The following is a 26,712-nucleotide window of genomic DNA, read 5'->3' on the forward strand; positions in this document are numbered from 1 at the left end:
TGATGACTTAAATATCAAATAAAATAAATACTGCTTGCTAACAGGATATCAGGATCTGCTTTATTCATGTTTTTTTTTTTCCCCCATTAAGGTTCCCTGCCATGCATTCGCCATTGATGAAAAGCATAGAAAATAGTGGGGATGGGGAGCGCTATTGGAAGTTAATAGTTGCCCAATGCATACTGATGAGGGTTCCTTTTTTCAAGTTCTCATAGTGATAGATTGTTTTGCAGAAAGCCCCAGGATGCACTGCATTGCCTAACAGTAGTACTTGAGAAATGAGGTTTTAGGAAAACTGCAAGCTTTATCACCAGGGGTGCAGCAGTCCTGAGACTAAGGACCCCCTTCACATGGTTTTGTGTTTTAGTTACAGTACACAGCTGATTTTTTATGTATTTCATTGCCTCTTGTGGAAGTCTAAATATCTACTCAGTTAAATAGTTGAATTGGCATTCGTTTACTCTCTTCAAAATATACACGCATACTTTTTTTTTTGTTTATTCCTTTAAAAAAAAGTCTCAGCTTAGAATGATTTCATTAAAATGTGTTGATTTTTTTTACAGTACATATTTGTAGATATTCTGTATCGCTACAGCAACGTAGAATTAAATAAGGAAAGATTTAGGTAAATAGAAATATTTGATGTAGACTTTCACATAATAAAAAATAAAATAAAAAAAATCTATGTTGGTCGGTGTTCAAATGTATAAGGTACTTTCTGTTTAAAAAATCTTACTGTTAATATAGGCATATTTGTATCTTAATTCCATCAGAATGTTGGTACCAAGCAGGATTTTCTGGACAACCTGCTCACTCATGACCAGGTACAAGCCTGTGACATTTAAACATGGAACAGGGGCATCTAAATTAAATTTCATCTTTACTAATAGTAAACCTGTTTTGTGAAGGTAGATATTACTTTTATATTTGCTTTTAGTAATATAGCATACATTATCATGCTTGTGATGGATGATTCAGCCCATTCAAACTGTTACAAGAGCTTAGTGCTTTCATAAGTGCCATTTCAAAAGGCCTTTGTTAGGGGGCTTCTCTTCTATAATCTGAATTTCATCACCTTTAAAGTAGTTTTTTTTTTTTTTTATCATGGGGATAATGAAACAGGCATGTTGGTTCATACAAATATGACTGAACGGCCCGCAACCTATAACAATGGTGCTAATAGTCCTTTTGTTACACAGCTTGTAAGGAAAAGGGGCAGGAACATTGCACAGCAGGGAACAAATGTTGGCTTGCATAGGCATGACTAAAGGTTCAGGCACTGTTTACCTTACCTTGTTTATATAGAGTCAGCTTTTCCACAGTGTTTCTAGTTACAACAATGCATTTAGACTCTTGGCTGTTTAGCAGTAAATAAGCAATTTGTATAGAGGCAGATTAAATGTACAACTCTCAAGTGGAGCCAGAGTCAGAAATGAGAAATGCCGCAATAGCCATTTCACATTGTTCAGTATGTGGGAGTAGTTTATGGGCTTTTTTTCTGGCTAAAGGAGTAAAATCCATGTCATAAATTACCTACCAATAAGCAAATGAAAATCTAAAATGTCCCTTTTTAATATGAAAATTACCATTTGACGACTGCTTTGATTCAGTCATGTAGTTTGTGAGTTTGAAGACAGAAAACGATACCCTTGTCGCTACAGCTTGCTCAACACTAATAAAACTATTGTGATGTTCAAGGAGCTGGTGGCAGTTCAGTATTCTTGAAAACCATCCTGTATTGGGGAGGAGCAATGAATGAAAATGACTGTTTCCCAAAACTCTTTAATAATATGGGGTAATGAGCATCGAACTCTTAAAGCTGATTGTAAAGCATAATCAGGCTGAGGCTCACTAAACTGAAATAACCTGCCGTCCAAACAAAAATACATTTGTAGGTAATTCTAAATCAATGAAACAATGTTGAGCCAGGTTCCAACCCTTTTTTTTTAGCTAATATATTCATCACCTTTCCTCCTTATCATATCTAGTGGTATGGCCTATGAGAATGGTTAATAAAAATCTAATTTGTTGTTGCCATTTGCCTTTTTGGCTCAAAGACTGACATGTTTAGAGAACTAGAATTCTCAGCAAAACAGGTAGTATGCAGTGTATGCACACTTAATATAAACTTTCCTGAGGGAAAACATCTGAGGGTAATTGACCTGAACTCTTTGCGGAAAAAAACACAACAGTAAAGTGTATTTTTTTACACTCCATCTGTATACAATGCCTTCCAGGGAAACAGTACCGTATTTGTTTGAAACTGCAGTAAACCATTTACCTACGTCTGACTTCTGAGAAATGATGGTTCCATAAAACAGCTACATGCAAAGTACAGCTAGTCCAGTGTTTAAAAAAAAACCCTGCTGCTGTTTTAAAAAATATATATCATGTACCTGTAGTAAAATGTAGTTTTCCACAATTCAGTTCTTTTATATTTGATGTTTTTTTTTTCCTTCTTTCCAGGGATCATATTTATACTGTTGATATGGATACATCACATTCAGAAGAAATATTTTTTAACAAAGTAAGTGAAATCCTATTTTTGAATAGCCTTTCCAGTTTTAGTTCTCTCTACCTTTGAGTGTTCTAATTCCCTCAATATTCCGAAGCCTTAGAAGGATCACATTGTGACCCTATTAACATGATCCTACCAGGAATCAAGTGACATTTACAGCAAGTGCTGACTGACTTAGCAAAGAGGAGAAAAACACTTGTCCTTGTTGTCATGACTTTTACAAATGGAAGCATTAAACAACCTTTTGGCCTACTGCATTCCCCTAGTTCATATAGATATGCTTAGATTTTTAAATTGTTTAAAAAATTTTTTTATTGCTTTTTGCTGTCAGATGAATTGAAAGAGATTTAGCTTTTTTTGCCTCGGGAAAGCAGTTGCTTTGAACATCAAATACAATAACATCTTTGTCTCAATTGATTTGCCTTTTTTGCTCTTCATAGAAATTGACATGGAAGTCTAGACAAGCTGACGTTGACACTTGCAGAATGAAGGGAAAACACAAGGTATGCTGGTTTATGTTGGAAATTGAATATTCTCTTGTACTGAAGGTTCATTTTCAGTTTCCATGTACTGTACCTTTTCTCCTCATGCATAGACACACTTGCCCACACATGCACATGCTCTGTTGGCAACAGTTGAAGTGATGGCCAGTGACACACATTCTTAAAGTATTTAGAAAGATCAGCTGCCATGCCAAGACTATTGCTCATCTTTTTTAAATATAGTACCTGTTGCTGTCTTAGTTATCTGGCACCATGGCATGCAGATGAGGATACTTGATATAAACAGTCCTGGAGTGACACCAGCATTGTTTTTTTTTTTTTTTTTTACCAACCAATAATGTTTTATACTCAACTTAACTAACCACTACAGAAACCTTCTCTTTGCCAGATAAACGTGCTTCATGTCAATATCTTGTCTCTTCCAAAAATCAATACTGATGTTCCTGCATGACAGGACACTACATAGAGGTGTATACTTTTACCTGAATTAATTACCCTTTGTTTGCATTGGCAGATATTTATTTTCCTTGTAGGCTATTATGCCAGAGAGCTTTTTAGTAGCTGTGACAGGGTAGCATCACGACCTGAGACATTACCAACAGGAATTAGAAACTCAGAGACAAAAGCTACAGTGAAGCTCTGTTGTGAATGTTTAATTAACCAAAAAAAAATAAAAAAATCACGGCACAAGGGCCAAAATTAAAGCTTCACACCAAACTAGACAATACAAGCTGGGCATGGGCATGGGCATGGGCATGGGCATGGGTATTCACATGGGCATTTCCATTCCCATTCCCATTCCTATTCCCATTCCCATTCCCATTCCCATTCCCATTCCCACAGGTACACTCACCTGACTCCCTCCCCCATGCAAAAGATTCCTCCTTTCTTTTATATAGGTGTCCATTCTCCAATTAACAATCAATTACCTGATTGGGAAATGGCCACACCTGTGATTGTTGGGAGTGGCAGAATTAACCCCATCCATGCCAACCTTACATTCCCACACACACACTGTACACAAGCAGGGCTTTTGCTCTGCCACAGCTGCTTAGTGTTTCAGTGGAGGTTCTCCATCTGGAATATTGGGTTTCTTGTGGTACTGTACTTACTTGACCATAGGATAAACAAATCTGTATTATATATTTTTTTTTTTTCTGTTAGCTATAAGTTCTCAGCAATTTGGCAGTATTGCTTTTGTGTATTAGTAGTATTAGCTGCCATAGCTGTCACCGGTGGCTTTATTTTATTTATTTATTTGTTTTCATGTATTCATTTTAATGCCATGCCAGTTACATTTATATACTGACATGCATCAAATCCACTTTACAAATTAAAAGCAGATCTGCAGTACCAATTAAACAATACCGTACTTAAAATACTTCCCCAAAATGCTCATTACTCATGTTATGTTGTGTCTTTTAGGATGAATGTCATAATTTTATCAAGGTGTTGCTGCAAAAAAACAATGACACCTTGTTTGTGTGTGGGACAAATGCCTTTAACCCGTCTTGCAAAACCTACAAGGTATGTTTTTTTTGTTTGTTTGGTTTGTTTTTCTTGGTGATCAGAGATAGACTTCATTACAGTACAGGAGAGAGTGCAACAATCTGCATAAAGGGATGTTTAAAAAAACAAATTATGGTTGTTTGGTTGGTACACATTTTTAGGAAACAGCTACATTGTTTTTCCAGTGTGTTAAATGTGTTAATTTCATTTTTTCAACTTAAAAAATAAAGCTCAAGATATGTATTGTATGGCTGTGCTATCAGAGCCCAGTTATTCTATAAACGAGTGAGTAATGGAAAACCTGTGTGGCTAATAGAGGATCAGAAAACATTGTGCAGGACTGTGTTTACATTTGTGCTGAGTCTAATTAGCTTCATGTAACCTAAGAATCCTCTTCAAGTAATCTTGAAACAACTTAAAATTCACCATTTGCAAATATAGTTATTCTTCTAGTTTTACTCACTGCCTACTGTCTATCCAAATGGAATTGCCAGGAATAGTATTCCATCTTTAAAAGTTGGTAGCAAAAGCTAAATTATGATTTATTTACTTTTTTTTTTTTTTTTTTTTTTTTTTTTTTTGCATGTGAAAGTAAAGAGGTTTATCTCTGCAGAACAGATTCCTAAAGCCACCTCCTGAATTGTTGCATGCAACCCGCCCTGGGAACACATTTTAGCAGGGATTCCTCTTTAAATACTTATTGGGCAATTCACACTTTTTGGATTAAAAGATATTGGAAACACAAAAAAAAATGTGGTAAGCTGTTTGGTTCTCTAGGGAACTGACAAATCCTAATTTTGTGAGAAACAAAAACATAAAGAGATGATCAGCATAGCCAAGGTTCCTGCTGGTGAGGAGATGGACACTGCCAGCACAATAATCTTATATCAGATCTGTAGGGCAGCAGAGACCCGGCATGACTCAGTGGCACAGGAAATGAGTAACGAGGGAAGTAATGTGCAAATAAAAGACAGTTTGATGATTGAGAAAAAGGTTGTGAAGATGCGCATTTGGTGATGTTATCTAATCAGCAACTCCATCTGCTATGTGCCGTAGCAATCTCAAAGTCTTTTTTTGTTAAACAATTGCACTCCCTTTTATTTAAAGTGATGGAATTAGTTCGACAAAAAATATCTTCGAATGTAGCCTAATTGAAATGAAGACCTGTCTGCAATCATCGACAGTTTCAGCAGCAGACTCCTCAGCAGGAGAGAACCCTTTTAACGTGATTGGTTTACCAGCTGCTTAGCTCCAGTGCCTGGAAGAAAAAGCAGCAGCACGTGTGCCCCTCCACCTTGGCTGAAATTTTGTTTTCCACCCCTCCCTGTGCAATAGGCATGAATGGAGCTTCTGTTTCAGGGATGGACTCATTTCACGTTAATCAGAGCCACTTGATAGGGAGAGCGAACATTTGTACAAATGGTTCTGTCAGCAGCATCCCTTCTATCATCCCTGGCCCAGTCTGCAGCCACCTCCTGTTTCAACCCAAACATGTAGCTTTTTCCAACACTTCCTGGCACAGTTAATGATAATAAAAAAATACCTCTGACTGTTCCGCCTCTTGGGAACTGGCTATTATATACCTCTATTTCTTTTGTTTTATCCCTGATGTTTTGATTCAATGCCAGGTTAATAGCGTCTGCAGCTGCTTTGCTTCGATGATATACTGCCTGTATTGATTACATCACATGTTGCCACCTTTACTGGAGAATTGTGCTGAGGTTTGCAGAAGGTCACACGAATACCTGCAATGACATTGGATGTCGGTTATTTTCCACCATTACTAATGACTGGGAATACCTTTGACAGACCAAAACAGGGGACATTGATACCTTGGCTTCGCTGGTTCAGAGCGAAAGTGCAGATGAGAGTGGAATGTTGTGGTTCATCATGAATAAACGGGTCAGGAGATTCAAATTTATAACAGTACATTTATGGGGCTGCAGTACAAGAAGCCCAGGCTGGATTGAGTTTATGAAAAGCCAGTTTCTTCCTGATATTTCACCATAACATTTTTTTTTTACTTTATTTTTTCATTTTTAGTCTAATTATTAACCACAATTTAATGGATTTATCAATATGCTTTAAGCTATGATATTAATTTATTTTATATTACTGTGGATAATTGTGTTTTTTCATTTATTTATTTAAAAAAGGTCCCAGAGTACCTTCTCAGGAACTGATTCAAATTAACCCTTACTAGACTTTCACATTTTAAGGAATTGTTAAAACTAAATAAAGATGTTAAAGCTTTCAGATAAAAAAATAAAATGATTTTTTTTAGCTCCTTATTGAATCCCCCCCCCCCCTTTAATGCTTTTGTTCAGGAGAGTGGTTTTATTGACACAACAGCTAACTTTTTGTCATGCTTGTACTAGTAGTTTTGAATCAGAGAGAATTTGGCTACATATCACTTGTCTAATTTCACAAATGCCTTAGTTTAAAGTAAGAGGGGAATTCTAATTTGTTATAAGCTACTTAACCAAATTCTCCTGCATTTGATGATAAATCTAAGGTTTAAGGGCAGATAATAGGTTTAAAAAGTACTGAAAATTATTAAAATCAAATGTTGTATATACAGTAAGAGAGCTGTTTCTGTATTTTTTTAAAATCCTCAATTTTCTATAGACCTTGCACGTCTCCTGTTTGTCTGTGTGTGCAACCCCATTCAGCTACACTTGACGAGGTTAGATTGCTGAATACGTGCCAGAAACCACAGACCTCAGAGTTCCTTGCACGGACTTAACAAAGAGGCAAACTCTAACCCCAGGCTCTAACCCCTGAGAAATAAATATATAAATAGATACATAATTTAAGTACATTAGCAATACAAGGGGGGAGTCCAAAGCTACTAAAACAACAAATATGGTTGTTGAAGTCCTTTTAGTATGCTCTAGAGAAAGAAAACAAGAGTGTGGTCTCTATATTATATTTCCCTTTGGCCCACCCACCACCCACCTACCCACCCCCCCCCCCCCGGTGACGACTGTGTAGCTGTTGTTTCAGTAGAGTTGGAAAGTTGAAAAAAATGAATTCTTGGCAAACTGTTATATTTTACACATACCTGGTTCCCTAACAATGTAATTACACCTCCACAAAGGTCCCGAATGTGGTAAAAAAAAAAAGTCCCTAGCTGGCTGGTAGAAATATTAGTTTACCATGTCATCTGTTTGAAATGTTGTATTTAATGAAGGAGAATACATTTCAAACTTGTATACATGTCTGACTTTCAGATGGATTCCTTGGATATCCATGGCGAGGAGATCAGCGGAATGGCCAGGTGCCCCTATGATGCAAAGCATGCAAATGTGGCCCTGTTTGCTAGTGAGTTGTTTACACCCTGCAAAACCTTCACTTGTGTTTATAGATATTTCATAGATTCAAGATAGAGATGGGTTGGAAGATTATTCATCTGCAGCTCGGCTTCACTAATTCAGAAGCACAATCTTGCTGCATCGTTAAAATAATCATTTTATAGCCACTTCAAGGTCCTAATCTGCTTGTTCTGGTCATTCAGTGGGTGAATGTGCCTGTTAACATTTCTGACTTTTTCATATGTCCACTTGCTTGTGCATTCCAGTACAGCTCGTGTTGACCTTTAGTAATTAAATGAATAGCCAGTTATTCAGCATTGGTGATGCTTTTACAATTACTCTTTGCAGTATTTTCATCTGTACTATACATATTTTAAATTCTATCTGGATTATTCCAAGATGAATTATCAACATGCTCAAGGCGCAAGTAATTAAGTCATAAGTAAATAAAGGGAATTTTCTCAATTAATAAATCATGAGGGATAAGAAGCCAGGATTATTCCTCTTGCTCTCATTTTCCTCTTTTCCTGACAAGCGAATATTGTATGCAGTGCTGTACTGTATAAACTCATTTCTACCACTAAGACATAGTGAGATACTTATCATTGGGTAACATGCTTGCTTAAATAAATGGGATACTTATCCAAGAATATTATGTGCTGAGCGAACCCTTTAAAATCAAAGCATACACACAGCTGTACATTTGGTTTCAGGGAATTCCAACAGTTTACATGGGATTCATCAAATTAACATCAGCAAAATGGGGAATCTTTAGGGTTCTTCCTTCAAATGTAAATCACTGGCTTTGTCTGAACTTCCTGTGTAATTTGTGAGCTTTTTGGAATATATGATTTAGCCCCAGTGGTATGCATTGCTGCTTTCTCAATTAGTATCTTTTTTGTTGTATTTTACCAAAACAGGATTAGGATTACCCCTTCATTTCTGACAGAGCTATACATCTTTTTACTGCCCCACCAATTATGCATTTAAAATTTCCAGTCCAGTCTTCCAAAACGCACTGAAATTATTTCAGCCATCTAGTTTTTGACTGAACTGGGAAAGTCATTGTTGTTTTCTTTCTTCCTTCTCCAGATGGTAAGCTTTACTCCGCCACGGTAACAGATTTCCTAGCAATTGATGCTGTCATTTATCGGAGTCTTGGAGATAGTCCAACTTTGCGGACAGTCAAACACGACTCAAAATGGTTGAAAGGTGAGTAAACAGAAGTATGCATCTGAAAAGCTTGGATCATGGATGGAAAGTTAGCTGTCTTGTGAATCAAATCACAGAACAGGCAGTGGGGCCTGGTAGTTTGAGTTGAGGACTATGGTGATAGATGCCATGAAGTGGTGTTTATTGGACTAAAAGCCAGGAGGTTTTCAATCCCATCCCACTGATTTAATATTGCTATATAACATGTGGTGACCTTTTAGTAGTTGTATCCTGAACTATGACTTTAATAACTTTTGGCTTCTCCAGTACCTTGGACTGGAAATTGGGTCACATTTTTGACATTAGGAGCATGTAGAATGAATTCAATATATATTAATGCAAACAAGATGTATATATTGTCTGTACCATGACTTTTCAAAGCCACAGATTTGACTTTCTGATTTGTTTAGAAATACTCTAGCTTGGGCTTCAAAGTAAGGCATATAATGAATTTCCATTAATGCGGTTAGAGCCCTCTAATTAAAATATAATATGGTGCCAGCTGCGGAAGAGTTTAGTCAATAATGTAAAAAGTTTTGCACAATAACAATAGTCTCTGTGGCTATTGACATTGATTTAGTTTTCCCTGTAGCTCTGCCGTGATTATTTGATACAGTCTTTCCCTGTATGTTTATGTTGTTTTTGTTCTTCTTTGTTACAGAGCCGTACTTTGTGCAGGCAGTGAATTATGGCGACTACATCTACTTCTTCTTTCGGGAAATCGCTGTGGAGTACAACAGCATGGGGAAGGTAAGGCTGAATTGGTGTAGAGGTACAAACTCTGCTCCCCATTGGAAAAGTGTATGAACTTAAAGCAGTTCCTGAAAACAACAGGCTGGCTTTCTCAATAAGACCAGAAGCTGAATAAAATGTTGGCTGGGCCACGAATACAAGCTAGCTGAATTGCTTGGTTAGTATATGCAGCATACATTTCAAGTGTTGATTACGTACAATTTTAATTGATTCAGTTTTGTATGGAGTTTTATAACAGAAAGCCAAGATTTGTTTTTAATATGAAGCTTTTTTCCTGCTTTGTGATCCTTATAAAATGTATTTTAATATTATTTTTTAAATGATTTCTTAGTATTGCAGCTCATGACAGTAGCTACTTCGTAAAGTGTCCTATGAAGACAATGCTGTTTGTACGTTTTATGTCTGGAACCTGGGGACATTTTCCTGAATTTCAATATAGAGGATGTAAACAAAAGTGAAGAATACTGTTTTGTGTTGTGCTCATAGAAAAAAAAAATCCTTCCAGTCTTATCCCACTTTAAAAGATCATCAGATAGGGCAATAGGAACACATTTTATTATTATTTAAACCCATCAAAGGACAATCAACCAAGCTTGCCCATTTGTAAGCTATTTTATTATATTCATATGTTATAGGAATATTACCTACTGCAAGGCGATCTTGGATATGATAGCTTTATGTTGTAATTGTGAAGGTCATGATATGGAGGTTAGAAAGCCAAAGCTAAGTATCTTTTGTTAAAATGAGTTTTTCAATGCTTGGTGTCATACTGGCTTCTAAAGGATATATGGCCTTATTATAAATGTCAAAATTGAAAGGTCTCTGAATACTCTGCTTTAGAACCCCACTTAAAAAGATAAGAAATAACCGCCTAGCTATGTAGTCATTGTTTTGATCTTTTGTTGAACAGTGAAATACAGTATGCTTTGGGTAACGTATAGAGAGAACTGTAGGGACGATTATCATTATTAAATATTATAACAAAATGCCTCTGTGCCAGTGTACACTCAATATAGTATATGAATACAGTAGGCAGACGATCAGCTGAAGTGTTCAGGTTTGACACAGGGTATTTGTGTTCAGGTGGTGTTCCCCAGGGTTGCCCGGGTGTGTAAGAATGATCGAGGAGGCTCCCAGAGGGTGCTGGAGAAACAGTGGACCTCATTCCTCAAAGCCCGCCTCAACTGCTCTGTCCCCGGGGATTCACACTTCTACTTCAACATCCTCCAGGCAGTGACCGACGTCATCCGGATAAACGGGCGCGATGTTGTCATGGCTACATTCTCAACACCCTATAACAGGTGACTATGAGCACTACAGCTGCCAGATTTGTTTCTCGCATAATATTTGTTTTTTTTATAGACTTGTTTTTGTTTCCCTGTGAAATAGTTTTGTTATTGTATGTGTCACTGAAGCATGTCCTGTTGTGTTAGTAGATCCCATTTATTTTAGTTAATATGACCAGTATGTTTTTGACAGTGAATTATTAAAAAAAAATGATAATGCCTTTCAGACATTTTTTTATTCTCATCTGGTAAGGTGCATTTAAAGCTTTTATAAAATGTGATAAGTCCTGAATGGGTTAAGAGCAATAGTGATGAAAAATGGATAGATATTATCTTGGGAGATGTATTGTCTCTAAATGTGTACTTCTATTTGTGTGCTGTGGGTATGAGTAAAAATGTAAGATAACATTAGTCTTTATTTAAGGAATACAGGAACATAATGCATAATCTGGAAGCCACGATCCTCCGTTTCATACATGTATTTTTTTATTATTTCAAAGTTTAATTTAGAAATAAACCATAAAAATAGCATGGGTCTAATGGTCCATTTAGACCTGGGACATTTAGATCAATGTTAGATTAGGTCATATATTTGAATTAATAAAGAGAAATAAATAAGAAGCATGGTAGCACATTGCTTTGTGTTTCACTGAGATAAAACTGACAGAGGGCCTACATGTAATGTCTTTGTTTCTTGACGTAACTAATTCTCCTATATTTGTGTTAATTACAGCTAACATTACGTGCATAATAGAATCTGTTCTTGTTGCTGTTGCAGTCTGCAGGTGACAATTATTGTCATAAATCCAAGGTTTACTTTGTTCTACATAAGTAGCCTTTAAAAGCAAGGTCTGAATTGAAAGCGTGTTTCTGTGAATTGCATGCATGTTTCCTAGCTGAGTAAGTAACATGTGCTTGGAAATGTCAATTTGCAGCATCCCTGGCTCAGCAGTCTGTGCCTATGACATGGAAGATGTTGCTAACGCCTTTACTGGAAGATTCAAAGAGCAGAAGTCCCCAGACTCCACTTGGACACCAGTCCCTGAAGAGAAAGTACCCAAACCAAGGTGAACATGACATTTGTCAGCGTTTGCAAACACAAAAAAATGAAGAAGCAAAAATAACAATCAAGGAAATACAGATGAAAAATTGGGCTTAAAGTCATAAGACAAACTATTTTTTCATACAGCTTACTCTGTCTAATTGCGTTGTCTTTGTTGTGGCTTCTGTTGGATTAGGTGCATGTATTTAACAAAAAGTTTCCCAGAAAATTACTTCTTCCAGTTGACAAAAACTGTTATTAGCATTTAATTTTCCAACCACTGTAATGGATCCTTTGTCTTGAATATTGTATTGCAAGCGTCTGAGTTATGCATTTAAAACATCAAAGTGTCTCCATTGTGTACTTTTTTTCCCAACTGGTGGTGGGCCAAGTATTGTTCCCATCTGATCTGTATTCAGTTCAGTGAAATCTAGCTAATGACAAAGAAATGCACCCAGAGTATGTCCAGTAAATGGTTTCATCGGATGCATTTTGCAATGTTTAGCTTTTTCAGTCGGCCTATTGGTATGCGTGTTCATAAGCTCCCATGTTTACTAAGCAGTTCATTTAGAGTACTGTCTGTTTTCACTGCTTTTTCTTCCTCACAATCACCCTCTTTGTCCTTCCTCGACAGGCCTGGTTGTTGTGCCGGATCAGCATCGCTAGAAAAGTACAAATCTTCCAATGAATTCCCAGATGACACCTTGAACTTCATTAAAATGCATCCCTTAATGGATGAGTCGGTATCTTCCATTGCAAACAGACCATGGTTCCTAAAGACAATGGTCAGGTGAGTACTCAAGCCTGTATTGTGGATTAGGGTTACAAAGTGCCTCGTTACAGTGTGAGCTATGGTAGTTGTAGCCTTTCAGTGTTCACTTACAAATTAGCCAGCTTTTAGCCAAATTGTATCATTTGATTGCTGTGCATCTCAAGATGGCAGCTGATTGCTTGGATATTTTACACAGGATTTTCAGGTATTAAAAGGATTTGGATGGACTGTAAAGTGTCCTCAGCCCTGTATAATTAATTTGGAGTCCTTTTGCATTTTCATGGAGATTTCCTGCTTGGCGATTCTGCCTTCTTACCTTCCTTGTTTGGTCTACTTTGTAGTTTTGTTTCAATAAAATTTTGAAAATTTCTTTAGGCTCCTGGCAAAAGGAGAACACTTTAGACATTTATTACTAAGACAAAATATACAGCACAGGGCTCCCGAATGGCTCATCCAGTAAGTGCAGGATGCGCCCTATAGCCTGGACGTTACTGATTTGAGTCTGGGCTATTCCACAGCCGACCATGGATGGGAGTTCCCAGGAGGCAGCGCTCAATTGGCTGAGAGTCACCGGGGAGGGAGGGGGCTAGGTCGGCAAGGGTGTACTCGGCTCATCACGCACGAGAAACCCATGTGGTCTGACAGGGTGCCTGCGGGCTTGCCTGTTAGCTGCCCGGGAGCTGCGTTGTCCTCCGACGTTGTAGCTCCTTGTTGGCTTCATGGTGAGTCTGCAGTGTGTAAAGAAGTGATCGGCTGACGGCACATGCTTTGGAGGACAGTGTGTGTTCGTCTTCGTCCTCCCGAGTCAGGGGTGATAATAATTGGGCATTTCAAATTGGGAGAAAATAACAGAAATAATTGGCAACGACTAAATTAAAAAAAAGAAATAAATATACAGCACAAGGTGTAATTGAAGTAATGAGTAAAATTCTATACAAATAATTGACAAATGAGATTTTAATTAATCATGTTTTTTTTTTTTTTACTATATGTAGATATCGGTTAACCCGGATTGCTGTAGATACTGCTGCTGGACCTTATCAGAATTACACTGTTGTTTTCCTTGGATCCGAGAAAGGCATTATTTTAAAATTCCTGGCCAAAATGAGCAGCGGTTTCCTAAATGACAGCCTATTCCTGGAGGAGCTGAATGTCTACAACCCAGAGAAGTGTGTATCTCATTAGGTCCCTGACGAAAGCCTTCCAAGCAGATTACTTCTCTGTCATTTAAATTGTTTTATTAAGTTTCATTGCATATAGTGGTTAACAAATTAGAGAGTTCTATTGGAACCACTCTACCGAGTTCCTTTTTTCCACAAATACCATGCATGTGGATAATGGATTGTCACTGTTAACGGTTTCCTTTGCATTTAACTTTTCTCAGCCGAAGAAAACTCAAACATAGGGAATCAAATACATTCTAAATGTACCAGAGATTTTCTAACGGTAGTGCATGTTAATGGATGTGCCGATCCTTTTTTTTTTTACAAACAGTAACATTGGCTTTCATCCAAATGACTTTGTGGTTAGCATAGGTGACTTTGGATTAGGGGGTTGTTTGGTTTGATTGCTGACAGTATTACACAGACTACAAAAGCCTTAAATGAGAACTGTGATGCAGGCTGTCTGCCTTACAGTATGTTGAATATGAGCAAATCCTACTTGGCTCAAGAAACAAGAGTTAGCCTCTCAGTCATGGATACTAAGTGTACGGTTATTACTCTAGGGCCCCCTGCTGCCAAGCATAAACAGAGAGAAACTAGGAATGCTGTGCAGCTGAAGAGTAGGCATGTCTGACCTCTTCTTTATTATGAACCTAGGCCATTTTCAACAGTGTCGCTTACCATGCATATGTATCCTTGTTTATATCAGATGCAGCATTGATGGTGTGGAGGACAAGAGGATTGTTGGTATGCAGCTGGACAAGAAGGGCAGTTCTCTTTTTGTGGCTTTTTCCTCCTGTGTCATGAAAGTACCACTCTCAAGATGTGAGTGGCATGGCAAATGCAAAAAGTAAGTCAATTAGCAAATTACTCATAACAGCTAACACAATAATTCTAAAAAGAGCTGAGTCGATGTAATCATTGATTGTGAACTGAATTTACAAGAAGACAAACTCAAAGTTTATTCCAGGCTAAGAGGCTGAGGGCAATAAAAGCATAATGTTGAAATAATGCAAACTAACTGATAAATCTCTATAGGTCGTTTTAATGGTTATTGTATATATATATATGTATCTCCTCATAAAGGACTTGTATTGCATCACGTGACCCTTACTGTGGATGGGTGAAAGAAGGAGCGTGCACAGAAGTCTTACCTGACACCAAGTAAGCCACTGCTAAAATCTATTATATTTACTTTTCTGAATTCATTATTGTTCTCGTCTGAGGATTACCAGTTTGGTTTGAATTTGTCTGTATTCCAGGGTTATGTCTTGTGCAATAAAAAAAAATGCAGCATGTTTTCCCTTCCTGTTTTTCAAAAGACAAAAGTTACAGGAAATGAGTTGAAATATCATGGAAGTTATTGTGTGCACTGGTGAAGAAGGAAGTGCAAACACACCCCAAATATCAATGTATAGGTTTACTGTATCTAGTGCAGGAAATAGGTAGACAGCTCCAGGAAGTACTTCCCCATAGCACAACTGAGGACAGTTTACATTTAGTCCCAAAGGCAAACACAGACACAGAAGCAATACAAATAAAATTGCTTGCTACTTTTTAAGTGCATTTTTGATGCTGTCCTGAATGTTCTGCAATTTAAGCTATTTTTTAAGGTCTAGTAGGTCCCTACTTATAGTGTGTTTTGACAGGTGGGTGGACAGAGGCATTAGGAGGTGAAGTGACCCATAGGTTACAACACTATTAAGGGGCTGAGCTGGGATTAGAGAAACAGGATATCTTGGCTCTTAGTCCTTGGCAGTAGGCACACAGCCACAAGTACTTAAACGTTTAAAAACAAACACACGCACACATACAAATCAATAAACTAAACTAGGGATGTGTAGTATTTTAAATGCAGCAAAGACCACCTTTGCAAAGTATTCATTCAGCCATTTTACATTCTCCAGGGTATTGCTGCACCATCTGGAAGTAGCTTGTATTTGGCCTCTTGCCCATTTCAGTAGCATGTTATGGCCCACTTATCAGCAGAGCTACACCCCCTTCAAACCTTATTTGAACATCACAACCATATATCTTAAATTGTTCATAATGACTAACCTTGAAAATATGCCTTTGGTTCTCCGTTCACTCTACAGCTCCCTTTCCTCAAAGACTAGTTTTCTCTCTCTCTCTCTCTCTCTCTCTCTCTCTCTCTCTCTCTCTCTCTCTCTCAAAAGATAGATAGATAGATATATAGATAGATAGATAGATAGATACACACACACACATTGGTTGAATGAGGCATAACATTCAAATTTGTCAAAAAGTCTTCCCAAACTTCATTACTGGAAGCACCACGTATAGCTGTTCTGATTTATTAAACAGTGAGTGGTAGGCTTTGACTTTATGAAGAAATACATTGCATTCTTTCAGGTCTTGCCATCTTTATCTGATTAGGTATTCCTTTATGCTGAAAGTTGAGATGCTCACCATGATGTCTTTTTTCATTATGTAGATTGGCATTTGAGCAGGACATTGAGCTGGGCAACACAGATGGGCTGGGCGACTGCCAAAGTAAGCAAATCTTCTTCCCTTTGTTTATCTTGGGCCAAAGAGCCTTTTTTTTTGTGACTCACAACAGCAGAGTTATTTTAACAGCTTTCTGTTTGGAGTAAGAGTGAAGACAAACAGTAAGAGAAAGCAAGCGCAACAATAGCAAGAAAAGAAAGTGTCAACTTTATATTGTTATATCATAACCGGACCTAAAAAAAAAGACTGAGTATTTTACAGTTGTCTGTGTAATTATAGTTATATTTATATAGTACGGCTACATGAAAATTGACCATTTAGGCTGTAACTAGACAGTAAATAAAGCTATATGTGAATGCTATCCAGAAAAGATTGATTAAATTTGCAGCAGTGTGAACTAATTTTGTCTTCATGTATTTATTGTTATTTTTTTCAGATTCATTTGTGGCGCTCAATGGTAAGCCTGCATGTTATATCTCTTATTAGTTAACTAGAAAAATGAAGTATTTCAGCACTAGCAGCTGGCATACAAAAATAAAACCTATTTCCATATAAACAATATTGCCTTCCTCCTTTCTTATATTGAAGTCCGCGTTTGTTTTCTTCTTAGACATTCCAACCAGTCCACATGATAATGAAAAGTCTCGAGACACTGTGAGGCATGGTCAGTTTTCTATTTGTTCACTTTATCTTCTGTTTTAGCTCCTAGAAACCCACCCTCATGACCTATTACCAATTCAAATATTGAACATTTTTCCAGCTGCCTTACGCCTCCCTTTCTATCCTGTTTTGCATTCAGCTATCCTCCTGTAGCATTGATTCTGTCATGGCATTTAATAGTCTAATTAGGTTGCTATAGCTGTTAATAGGTTAGAGCTTGGTGCTTCAGGGCCTCTTGGGCCTTGCTGACTTGTGCATGTGAGAGCAACAATCATGGCTAATTTGAGTAGCTGCCCTTGTAGAAAGCTAAACATAGGCTTGCTTTCTCAGCAGTCTAGAAATAATAAATCAAGCTACAATACATAATGTGCTAATCAAGACAAAAATAACAAAGCTTGGTTGACAAATTTTGTCTGCTTTGCCTTTTGACTAATGGAGTTGTGTTATTGTATTATCTTATGATGTCATCTTTTCACTTTTGGGAAATGATGGAACTTAACACCCTGTACTGGGCTTGTCTTATGAAGAATGGTTAATCTGGTGCAAACAATACATTTGAGTTTGGAGTTCTGCTGGTAATAAGTCTCTTACATATATACAGAGTTTGTTAAATAACTGGTTAGAAATCTGTTAAGATGATCTGGAAATGTGAAAGCCATTAAATGTGAAAGTAGAAACTGCATTTTTTTTCCCAGCTTCTGTACCCCCATTGTTACTATTTGATGTTTATTCAGGGAATTCTTAAAACTGGCATTCTTAGTCCTATGAGATTCAGTCTGTGTATTGGGGTAGGAGGTGAAGCAATTAACTGGGCAGGGAAAGTGGACAGGCTCCCCAGTGTTCTGCTTGTTATTTATAAACCTTTCATTTTCTTAGATACGTGGACAAATTCGCATCTGGTTTGTGGGTATTAAAGAACTGTATGTCTGAACAAACACCATGTCAGGGTATTGGTACAGTAGAGGCCAGGTTATCTGTAGGCAGGATTTAAACTTGACACCTTCTGCCGAGTGTGCTACCAACACCTTTTGTTAAGGCTGAAGAGCCCCAATGACATCTGCTCGCTCTGTAGTTTATTTTTTCAGAGCTTCATTGATTTTTCTCATTTCTGTAATTACCTGCTGTGCTTTCATTTTCAATTCAGTGAACACCACATCACTTTACTAGATTGAAAACTATTCTAGACACCTTTATGTCTTGGAACAGCATATCTGGTTATCAATCTTGCTTGCCAGTTTGCAATGAACCAATACATCTCAAAATAAAAACACTGGAAGAATTACAGGTCATCCAGCACCATCTCTGCTCTTACGTTTCAGTGATTTGCTACGCATTTTAATGTTGCCTAATACTGAATGCTTCAAAGTTTGTAATCACCTGCTTGTTAGTAAATTAACTGTGTCTATGGCATTTTTATGTGGATGTTTCTGGTGAAAGTAAACAGTCCTTATTTTGATGACTTTTCTCAGCATTTTCAGAAAATACATAAATAAATTAAACAGCGGATTAAAAAACAACAATTTATAAAAAAAATATCTGGGACATTCAATGTGGTTTTTGTTTTAGAAAGAGGCTTTTGATAATAAATTCTTTCTCTTTTTTTTACAGTATTGTACAAATTACTATTGTATGCTTTACTAAAAAATAACTATTGGATTTTTCTTCATGAAATGTGGAACATGTTTTCAGGTTTTACAGCTGAAGTGGTGTAGTCCCAAAATAAGAATTAGATTTGCTCAATCCCAAACTAGAGAAAAGAAGGGATTACATTAGAATGATTTAAGTACAAACCGATTTGACATTCTGTCATTAATTACCAACATTTTATCTGTGCATCTTTTTTTTCTGCATCATTAATATTTCTTTTTTTGCCACAAGGCAATGTCAGCAACCATTTTGTTTGTTACAGAAATTAAGCCTTAGTTTTCAGTATTCATGTCAGCATCTAGAGACTCCTCTTCCTGTCAGGGCTGATAATGAATAATGTATAGGCTTGTCACACTAATATTTCAACCTTCAGTACGTCGCTAAATAAATCATTTTAATGGTTACATGTTGCAGTCTGGAGATCTGGCATGCTTAATAGAAGGAGAGCTGGCTTCAAAGACCCTTTTCACAGGAATGGCTTGTTACAATTTGTTTCTTGTAAAACCTTGGCTTGATCTATGGTTCAGACTATCTGATGGTGCTTTACAGTGGTTCACGTTCCTTTTTTCAATGAAAGGCTTCATTTCAGAGGTTTAGTTTCTAGCAAATGACCTGGTGGCAAAGTAGATGTTTGCTCACCCTTTTTCAAATGGAAAAACTGACTTTGTATTTTAGGATGGTAACCTGCAGAACCATGAAATGATATACTCTGCTGTTTTACATATGTAGCAGGTGGGACATTTGAGCCTCTAGCCAGAGGTTACATATATTAGAAGCGTTATATTATAAATAAACATAGTTGGTGTATTAGAAAAGGGTAGTGGTAGTGAAATTTGGAAATAACATTGATTTGGAAAGAATGGCAGCATGGTAAAAAAGGGTGAAAGGACTACAAATATGAAACAAACTCCCTGAAAAAAAAAAAAAATTATCAACATATATTTTTATGGTATTTAGGGAAATACGTTTTGTCTAGATATTGATTTTTACATTTTGCTTTTTCTATTTAGTACGGTGGGGTTTATTATTCGTATTATCCACTTTGTTTCAGTCCCTGACTGCCCGAACAGATGCATCACCTACTGTATTGGCTTCCGTTTTCACAGTATTAACAACTGTCAATTTCCAATGCATGAGATGGCACAGCTTCTTGCAATTTTTTTTTTAAAGGATTTGTAGATCATAAATTGGAAAAAACAAACAGACCAGAAAATAGCATTGAAATCATGTCATTAAAAAAAAAGCCCAAAAGAAGATCCGGGGTTCCTTACCCTCAGTGATGAGGTCAGCAGTTGTCCTCTCACATTAGATAGAACAACAATTTGAGATGTTGAGTCAGGGAAGCTCCTGCACATGTAGAGTCACACTGGCAGGGCAGCTACAGTGAATAAACTCACAGAAGTTTAATTTGCCCTTTTACCTGTTATATGTGAGATATAAGTGTAGTTAGATGTGATATTTCGAGATATCTTCGATAGTTCCACTCTTAAGTGCAATGCAGCTTCAGAACGTCTTGCATTTCAAACTGGGAACATTGATCGACTATATCTACAGATAGAGACGTTATCCGAATGTAACACAGCTGTTTCAGATAAGAGCTTCCAGTAAATTGGTGATTGTACATCACAAAATCAAATGATGTATTTTTTTGATTCACCTAAATGTGAAAAGGTTTTAAACAGAAAATAACCTCTGTTGTGTTTCTGGTGCTAACAGGCCAATCAAGCTCCCCTTTTCTCACCACCTCCCGTTCTCCAATCAGAGAAGGACACAGCGACCGTGGGCGCATGTTTGATCAGAAAGATCCAATGGTCTCCTCTGATAAGAAAAACCCATACATGGCAGTCCCATCCCATAATCACCAGGATACAAATGGTAAGGCCTTGGAACCAATTTTATATTTTCCTGTGGTGGGAAAACAGAATTATAGTGTAGCTGCTTCCAGCTGGATCAGATATGAGTAACAAGTCTTTTTTTGTTGAAAAATGTTTTGCTTGTAAACACAAAGCATTGAACCTAAACTTCAGCCCCATCCAGCGAGAGTCTGTGGTAACTTGGATTGGCCTCCCATTGATTTGAGATATCACCTGACAATAGGTTTATATAGACACCCTAGTAAATGTAATAGTTTAGCCTTTTTGTAGTTTAATCAAATTAATGAAAAAAAGAGGAAATAAAATAAGAAGAATAAAAAGGGACTGACTGGTGCACCATTTCAGTTAACAGTGTTGGTGATGACAGTGCCCTTGTGTCACATAAATTAAAATGATCCTTTGCAAACTCATCTCTCTAAATAGCGGTGAGGTAAGACGATTCTTAAAAGCTCTCTACTGATGAAAGCATATAAGTGACGTCCTTTTTGTCCTGAGCTTGATCAGTTTCACTTTGATTCACAGAGTGATGTGCTGGGCGTCGGTCGATTGCAGTCTCCTCAGGCCGCATGAGCCACACAGTGTTCTTATTAGCACTTAACAGGGTCAGCTTAATCTCCTAGACTCTGTAGGCATAATAATTATTGTTGACAAAGCTGGAAGCAGTGTACCTACAGGCAGAAAACAATGGTGGCAGAGGTGACTGCATGGATGTATAACATTACTGTGCTGTGCTGCTCCCCCCTTTGCCATTGCCTGTATACATCTAAATACTTTGTTTAAAACACATTATAATGATTTACATGTGGGTGAAGGCACCGGGGTGTTCTGCTGAACATGCTTGATTTAAGCTTACACTTATTTTGCTGTTTTTGTGGTAACTTAAGCTTTTTCAGTTTTGGCTCATACTTTGATTTGATTTTAATTAGCATTTGATGGATTTAAAAGCATTATTTTCACTCGTTTTGCTAAATGCTTGCATGGTGTTTTTATTGCTTCTGCTTTCTGGTCTCTTGTTCTTGCTTTATTTCAGCTCTGTATTATCATCGTCACTGACATATTGGCTCTTCATTCTGTGTGGATACTATTGCCTTGATAATGCCACTTCTGTTATGTGCTGCCTTTTCAATGAACTTTCATCTCCTAGAAAGTATCCTCAAGGGTGTTTCTTTGGAGATGCTGGTTTGTGTAGAGGTGACATTTGTGCATTACAAGCTTTGGAGGCAAAATATACTCTGAAAACGTAGACAGTTTCTCAATACTGGATAAGATTGCCCGAATCAAATATACTGTACACCAATTAGATACAGTGCCTTGATAACCCAAATCTATTGTAAACCAAATTTATAACAACTGTCTTGAGGGACTATGTAAAATAATTTCTAGAGTGGTTACTCCAGTTTTTTGTGGTCAGGTGTCTAAATATGAAATCCCCCATCAGAAAAGGCAGTAGTTTACAAGCCGTGTTTCTCAGAAAGGCTGAGGATTGAACAGCCGTAGAGACACATTCTCACTCACTTAAATTGTGACTCTTCCAAGCTAGGGAAGCAGGCTATGTTTTAGAGCCTCCCTCCAGTGCTGTCAGTCCAATCCTTTAAAAAAAATGCCTTCATTATAATGTGTTATTTATTAAACTGTTCAACAACAACAAAGTTGTAGGGCTGTTTTCAGAGTACATTTGAACTATTTATGTATTTGTGTTTTACTAACTGTGTGTGTGTGGGTCCTGCTTTTGTATAGAGAGTTCCAATCACCTTCTGTATCTAACCCTACCATCTGCTGCCATTGTACCTAGTCCCCCTTCCACAGGGCATTTTATCTTTAAAGATGGAATGTTCCAAGGCTTTACCTTATGTAGTGCAACTGTGTTACTAACTGAATTGTTAGAGAATCTGTAGTGGCTTAACACAATTTCTGTATTTGTTTTCTTCCCTCCTCCCTGACTCGCTCTCCCCGTTGCCATTCTTGTGTACAAACTCCTATCTTTGTAGTTCTTAGAGTCATTAGAAAAAGCAAGAACAGACTTCCCTTTCTTTATCTCTCAGATAATAGATGTCTGGAGCCTTCACAGTCTATGCTTTAATTACGATGTTGATAAATTTAAACACTGGCAAAAGTTTAGCTTGGTGAGTTCACCATATGTTTGAGTTTTTCAAATTTGTTTTAAGAATTAATGCTTTTTGTTTTGTTTTTGGCAATATCAACTTCACAGTCTAACTATAATGAACTCATTACTCTGTTTCTTGAACAATGCAAATAAGCTATTTGTTCATGGATAATTAAAAGGAGTATAAAGAGCCCAGCAGCTAGCAGATGAGTACAGCTGAATAAACTGATTTTATCTGTGCAGTCAGATTTCAGGCTGATCAGATGCAAGTTCTTGTCTGGTCATCTTTTATTTGCAGAGGTTTTCAGTACCTATTGGAAATTAGTTCAGCTCTGCGAGGTATGTGACATAATTACTTACTCGTGTACAATTAAATTGGCATAAATTGCAGTGTTAAATTGGGCTGGATCCAAGAATGAACCCAGGAGAAGTAATTGCAATGTAGTCTTTGTCAGGATCCTTCCTGCAGCATCATGACCATACATTGGCTCCTTTATCTTGAACAGGGTACAGGCTTGCAGTTTTTTTCCATCCTTGTTCACACTTGATTACTGAGTCATTACTAATGTAGACCATGAAGCTCACCAAAGGAAGGTTATCTAAGGATGGTGTTGTACTAAGAAACCACATTCAATCCACACTATGGTTCTTGGGGGAAAAACAATACATATTCTAAATTAAACTAAATCAAGCAAAAGACTGTAAAGTAGTGATGCAGAGTGGGGGCAATCTCTACTCAAGGATTATTGCCCTTAACAATTACAAAGTTTGAAATTATGTCAGTGAGCAAATAAGTATGGCAGAAGCACTAAGACATTTTATTAAAAGTACCAGTGGCACAACTCTAAAATTGAGTGCAGCAATGAAAGAGGACGAAAAGAAGCTACTTGGCCTTTAGTAATGATATACCTGAAATGTATTTTTCACATAAATCATGCTTATTAAGAACCAGAACGATTCAGTTTTGGTTAAAATGAAACTGCATACCACTTGAAAAGAAATTGACAATTTGTGTAAGTACTCTGCCAGGCAGAATAACAATAGATAAAATATTGCACCTTGTCAGCATAAGTGCTGAACACATACAAGGGGTGGGATGAACATCACTAATGGTAGCATTGACACAGCACAACAGATCTCCCAACCCATAAAAACACCCATTTATATTGGTGCAGATATAGTAGTATGGTCTTTGAATTAAACTTTTCGACAAGTGGTTTTGATGAGGTGCCACATAGCTAGTAGATAAACAACAACAACTGGAATACATACAGCGCTCCCCATTCATAAGGCATTGTACAATGACTAAAACATGATCTGGGGTTTTTTTTTTTTTTTATTACCCAAAAAAGATTGTAGTTTTCATGGCGGTTACCCAGTTCTGGATTTTCTGTCCGTGCCGACCTCTAATATAAAATATATATATCTATATATATTATATATATATATATATATTAATATATGAATATATATATATCTATATATAATTATATATTATATATATAATATATTATATATATATAACGATATTGATCAATTAATTGCAAGTAAATTAATTGGCAGTTGGAAATTTGTTTTGTTGCAGAGAAGCTGTTAGAATAGAAGTGGTGATTATTATTTTTTATTATTTTGTCTAATTGAATCAGTATGTTTAACATGGGTGCACATTGGCAGACTTGTTTGACAGGAAGCAGAATCCCAAATTAGTAGTTCTTGTGAAAAAAAACCTATTCATCTTAACTTTTGCAACTTTATGCTTGTTTTCATAAGTGCAGTTGCTTATGTTAATAACGTTACCATCTGGGCTAAATTAACAAGGAAAGCTGTGGAATTCTTATTACCGCTAATGTGGTTGCCAGGGTGTGGTCCAAGAAACAATAGTTCCACTGTAAAATCTGGTTCAGTGCAGCTTTGTGGTGGAGCTACTCAGCACCATAGAATATGTTGATTCTCAAAGGATTTTTGTTTCTGCCACTGCCTGTGTCGGCCCCAGTGTTAATATTCATCAAATCAAACAGGATTTTTCTTCCTTTTGGAAAAGCATCTAGTTTATATTTATTTATTATAATTTAGTCAATGCCAGATGTGTGTGTTATGTGCTAAAATACTGTGCCATGTAACTGGTAACATGCAAACAAGAAAGAAAACTGTTATGCCTTTTTATGTGCTGTCAGAATTATAATTTTTTTCTAAAGAGTACTGTTGCTAGGGGAGGGAGTACAAGAAATATGTTGTTTTTATCTGCAATCAGCATCATCTCTGTATACATTCTCCCTCTCTTCCTATTCGGTGGGCTGCAGTGATGGAGTGTCGGTATAGGACCCTGCAATTTGGCCCTTAGTGAGAATATGACATATTTAGCCAATTAGTGGAATTTCTCAAACATATGACTCCCCCCCAGCATAGATCTTTTTAAGTACTGAGAATGCCAGTTAGGCCTTTTGAAATTGGTTTGACCACATGTGTCATGTGTCTGCTGGCATGTGCTTCTGTGGTGGAGTATATTGCATTTGGAAAAGCACATGGCCAATTTTAATACAATGCCAAGTTAAACACATATCAACTGCTGCTTTACTTTCCTCGAGATAGGCTAGAATTATTTTTTGAAACAACTCAATTAAACTTCATTTACATTTTTCCTATTATATGTCCTGTATCAATTAGTGAGGGGGGGGGGGGGGGGTTGTATAGTAACTTGAAATGCTGATGACTGCAATATGAAAAGCAAGCAAGGCGATCTCCATTTTTACATTATTCATTTGGCAGGGTGTGCCTGGCAATAGGGTTCTGTGCATTGTGGAGGCTGTAGTTCTTTAGCAGAGGCCCATATATGTATACGAGTACTTTCAAAGCAAATGTGGAAAGAAAAACACAAGTACATCCATTTGTGAGAAACAAAGCTGGGTTATTTAATAATGGGTTAAATAATAATGAATGAGTAGTGTCATTAAGTCAGTACGTGATTGCAACGTCATGAAAATACTGATCAATTTTAGTTTTGGTTTGTGGATTTTCTCAAAAAAAAAAGTAATTTTTTTTAATTTAAGCTGGAACATTTACACATGTAAAGCTGTAAACATATAAATCATAGTCTAGGGCTTTGCTCTTTTTATTGTTAGTTTATATATAATGTAAATAATGCGCAACATGGAACAAGAGTGATTTTGCGCCTATTTAAAACTAATGGTGAGAAAGGGCTCTGATTTTGAGTAATTCTTCAAAAACCTCAAAGTTCTGCATTTTATTTTCTCACCCACCACCAATTAATCATTTCAGTAATTATCCATCAAACTCCTTTTTAAGTCGTAGTGATGCACAACAAAACACATTTTCAAACTGTTTGGGAGGTAACGCTGGGACAAAACTGCCATTTTTGTTGTAAAACAATGGCTTTTGATTCAGTGTTTTTTAATGTGGTACTTTAAACTTAATGACCTTGTATGAAGCGTCTTGCGTAATCTTCTTTGATGTCTCCATAGAGGCATAGACAAATTGAACTGTAATAGTGGCCCTGGGTAAGGGGGTTGTTAAGTGCTTGAAAATATAGAGCGGCCTGTGTAACACATAAAGAACAGCATTTTAGGATTCACTGACACAATGTGCAGGGGTCTAGCGGAGGCGCCTTTGGTTGGCCGAGTGGTGGGTTTAATCCTAGGTCAATTCTGAAAAAAATATATATTTTAAAAAGAAATGGAGGCACTGTGGGTGCCTTTTGTCTTGGGTACAGAATATTCCACAAGGACTTGGTAGCACCTGCTGGAGAGTAACAGTACCCACCCATTAAATACACTGAAGCCACAGGCACAAGAATGACTAAAAAAAATGTCTGGGCATGTTTTTAAAGTTTTCCAATTAAACTGTTGCGATGATTTTAGAAAAAAAAGCT

The 26,712-nt window shown here is 37.0% G+C and overlaps 1 protein-coding gene across 4 annotated transcripts in view; it reads left to right on the top strand.

The window, feature by feature from the left end:
• The window catches only part of LOC121302702 (semaphorin-6A-like), a 57,336-nt gene that overhangs the window by 24,292 nt on the left and 6,332 nt on the right, over positions 1 to 26,712 (top strand). The window contains exons 4-19 of one of the 4 annotated variants that reach the window (XM_041232795.1): positions 2,467 to 2,527; positions 2,959 to 3,021; positions 4,447 to 4,548; positions 7,764 to 7,854; positions 8,937 to 9,056; positions 9,718 to 9,806; positions 10,893 to 11,110; positions 12,031 to 12,162; positions 12,772 to 12,927; positions 13,905 to 14,078; positions 14,782 to 14,922; positions 15,159 to 15,236; positions 16,528 to 16,586; positions 16,978 to 16,998; positions 17,152 to 17,205; positions 20,565 to 20,723. In XM_041232795.1, the coding sequence (XP_041088729.1) occupies positions 2,467 to 2,527; positions 2,959 to 3,021; positions 4,447 to 4,548; positions 7,764 to 7,854; positions 8,937 to 9,056; positions 9,718 to 9,806; positions 10,893 to 11,110; positions 12,031 to 12,162; positions 12,772 to 12,927; positions 13,905 to 14,078; positions 14,782 to 14,922; positions 15,159 to 15,236; positions 16,528 to 16,586; positions 16,978 to 16,998; positions 17,152 to 17,205; positions 20,565 to 20,723 (1,718 nt within the window). The remainder of the gene's footprint in view (positions 1 to 2,466; positions 2,528 to 2,958; positions 3,022 to 4,446; positions 4,549 to 7,763; positions 7,855 to 8,936; positions 9,057 to 9,717; positions 9,807 to 10,892; positions 11,111 to 12,030; positions 12,163 to 12,771; positions 12,928 to 13,904; positions 14,079 to 14,781; positions 14,923 to 15,158; positions 15,237 to 16,527; positions 16,587 to 16,977; positions 16,999 to 17,151; positions 17,206 to 20,564; positions 20,724 to 26,712) is intronic. The other 3 variants (XM_041232802.1, XM_041232811.1, XM_041232820.1) reach the window with 3 other exon arrangements.

The sequence above is a fragment of the Polyodon spathula genome, chromosome 2 (genome assembly GCF_017654505.1).
Source record: "Polyodon spathula isolate WHYD16114869_AA chromosome 2, ASM1765450v1, whole genome shotgun sequence".
NCBI classification, from domain to species: Eukaryota; Metazoa; Chordata; class Actinopteri; order Acipenseriformes; family Polyodontidae; genus Polyodon; species Polyodon spathula.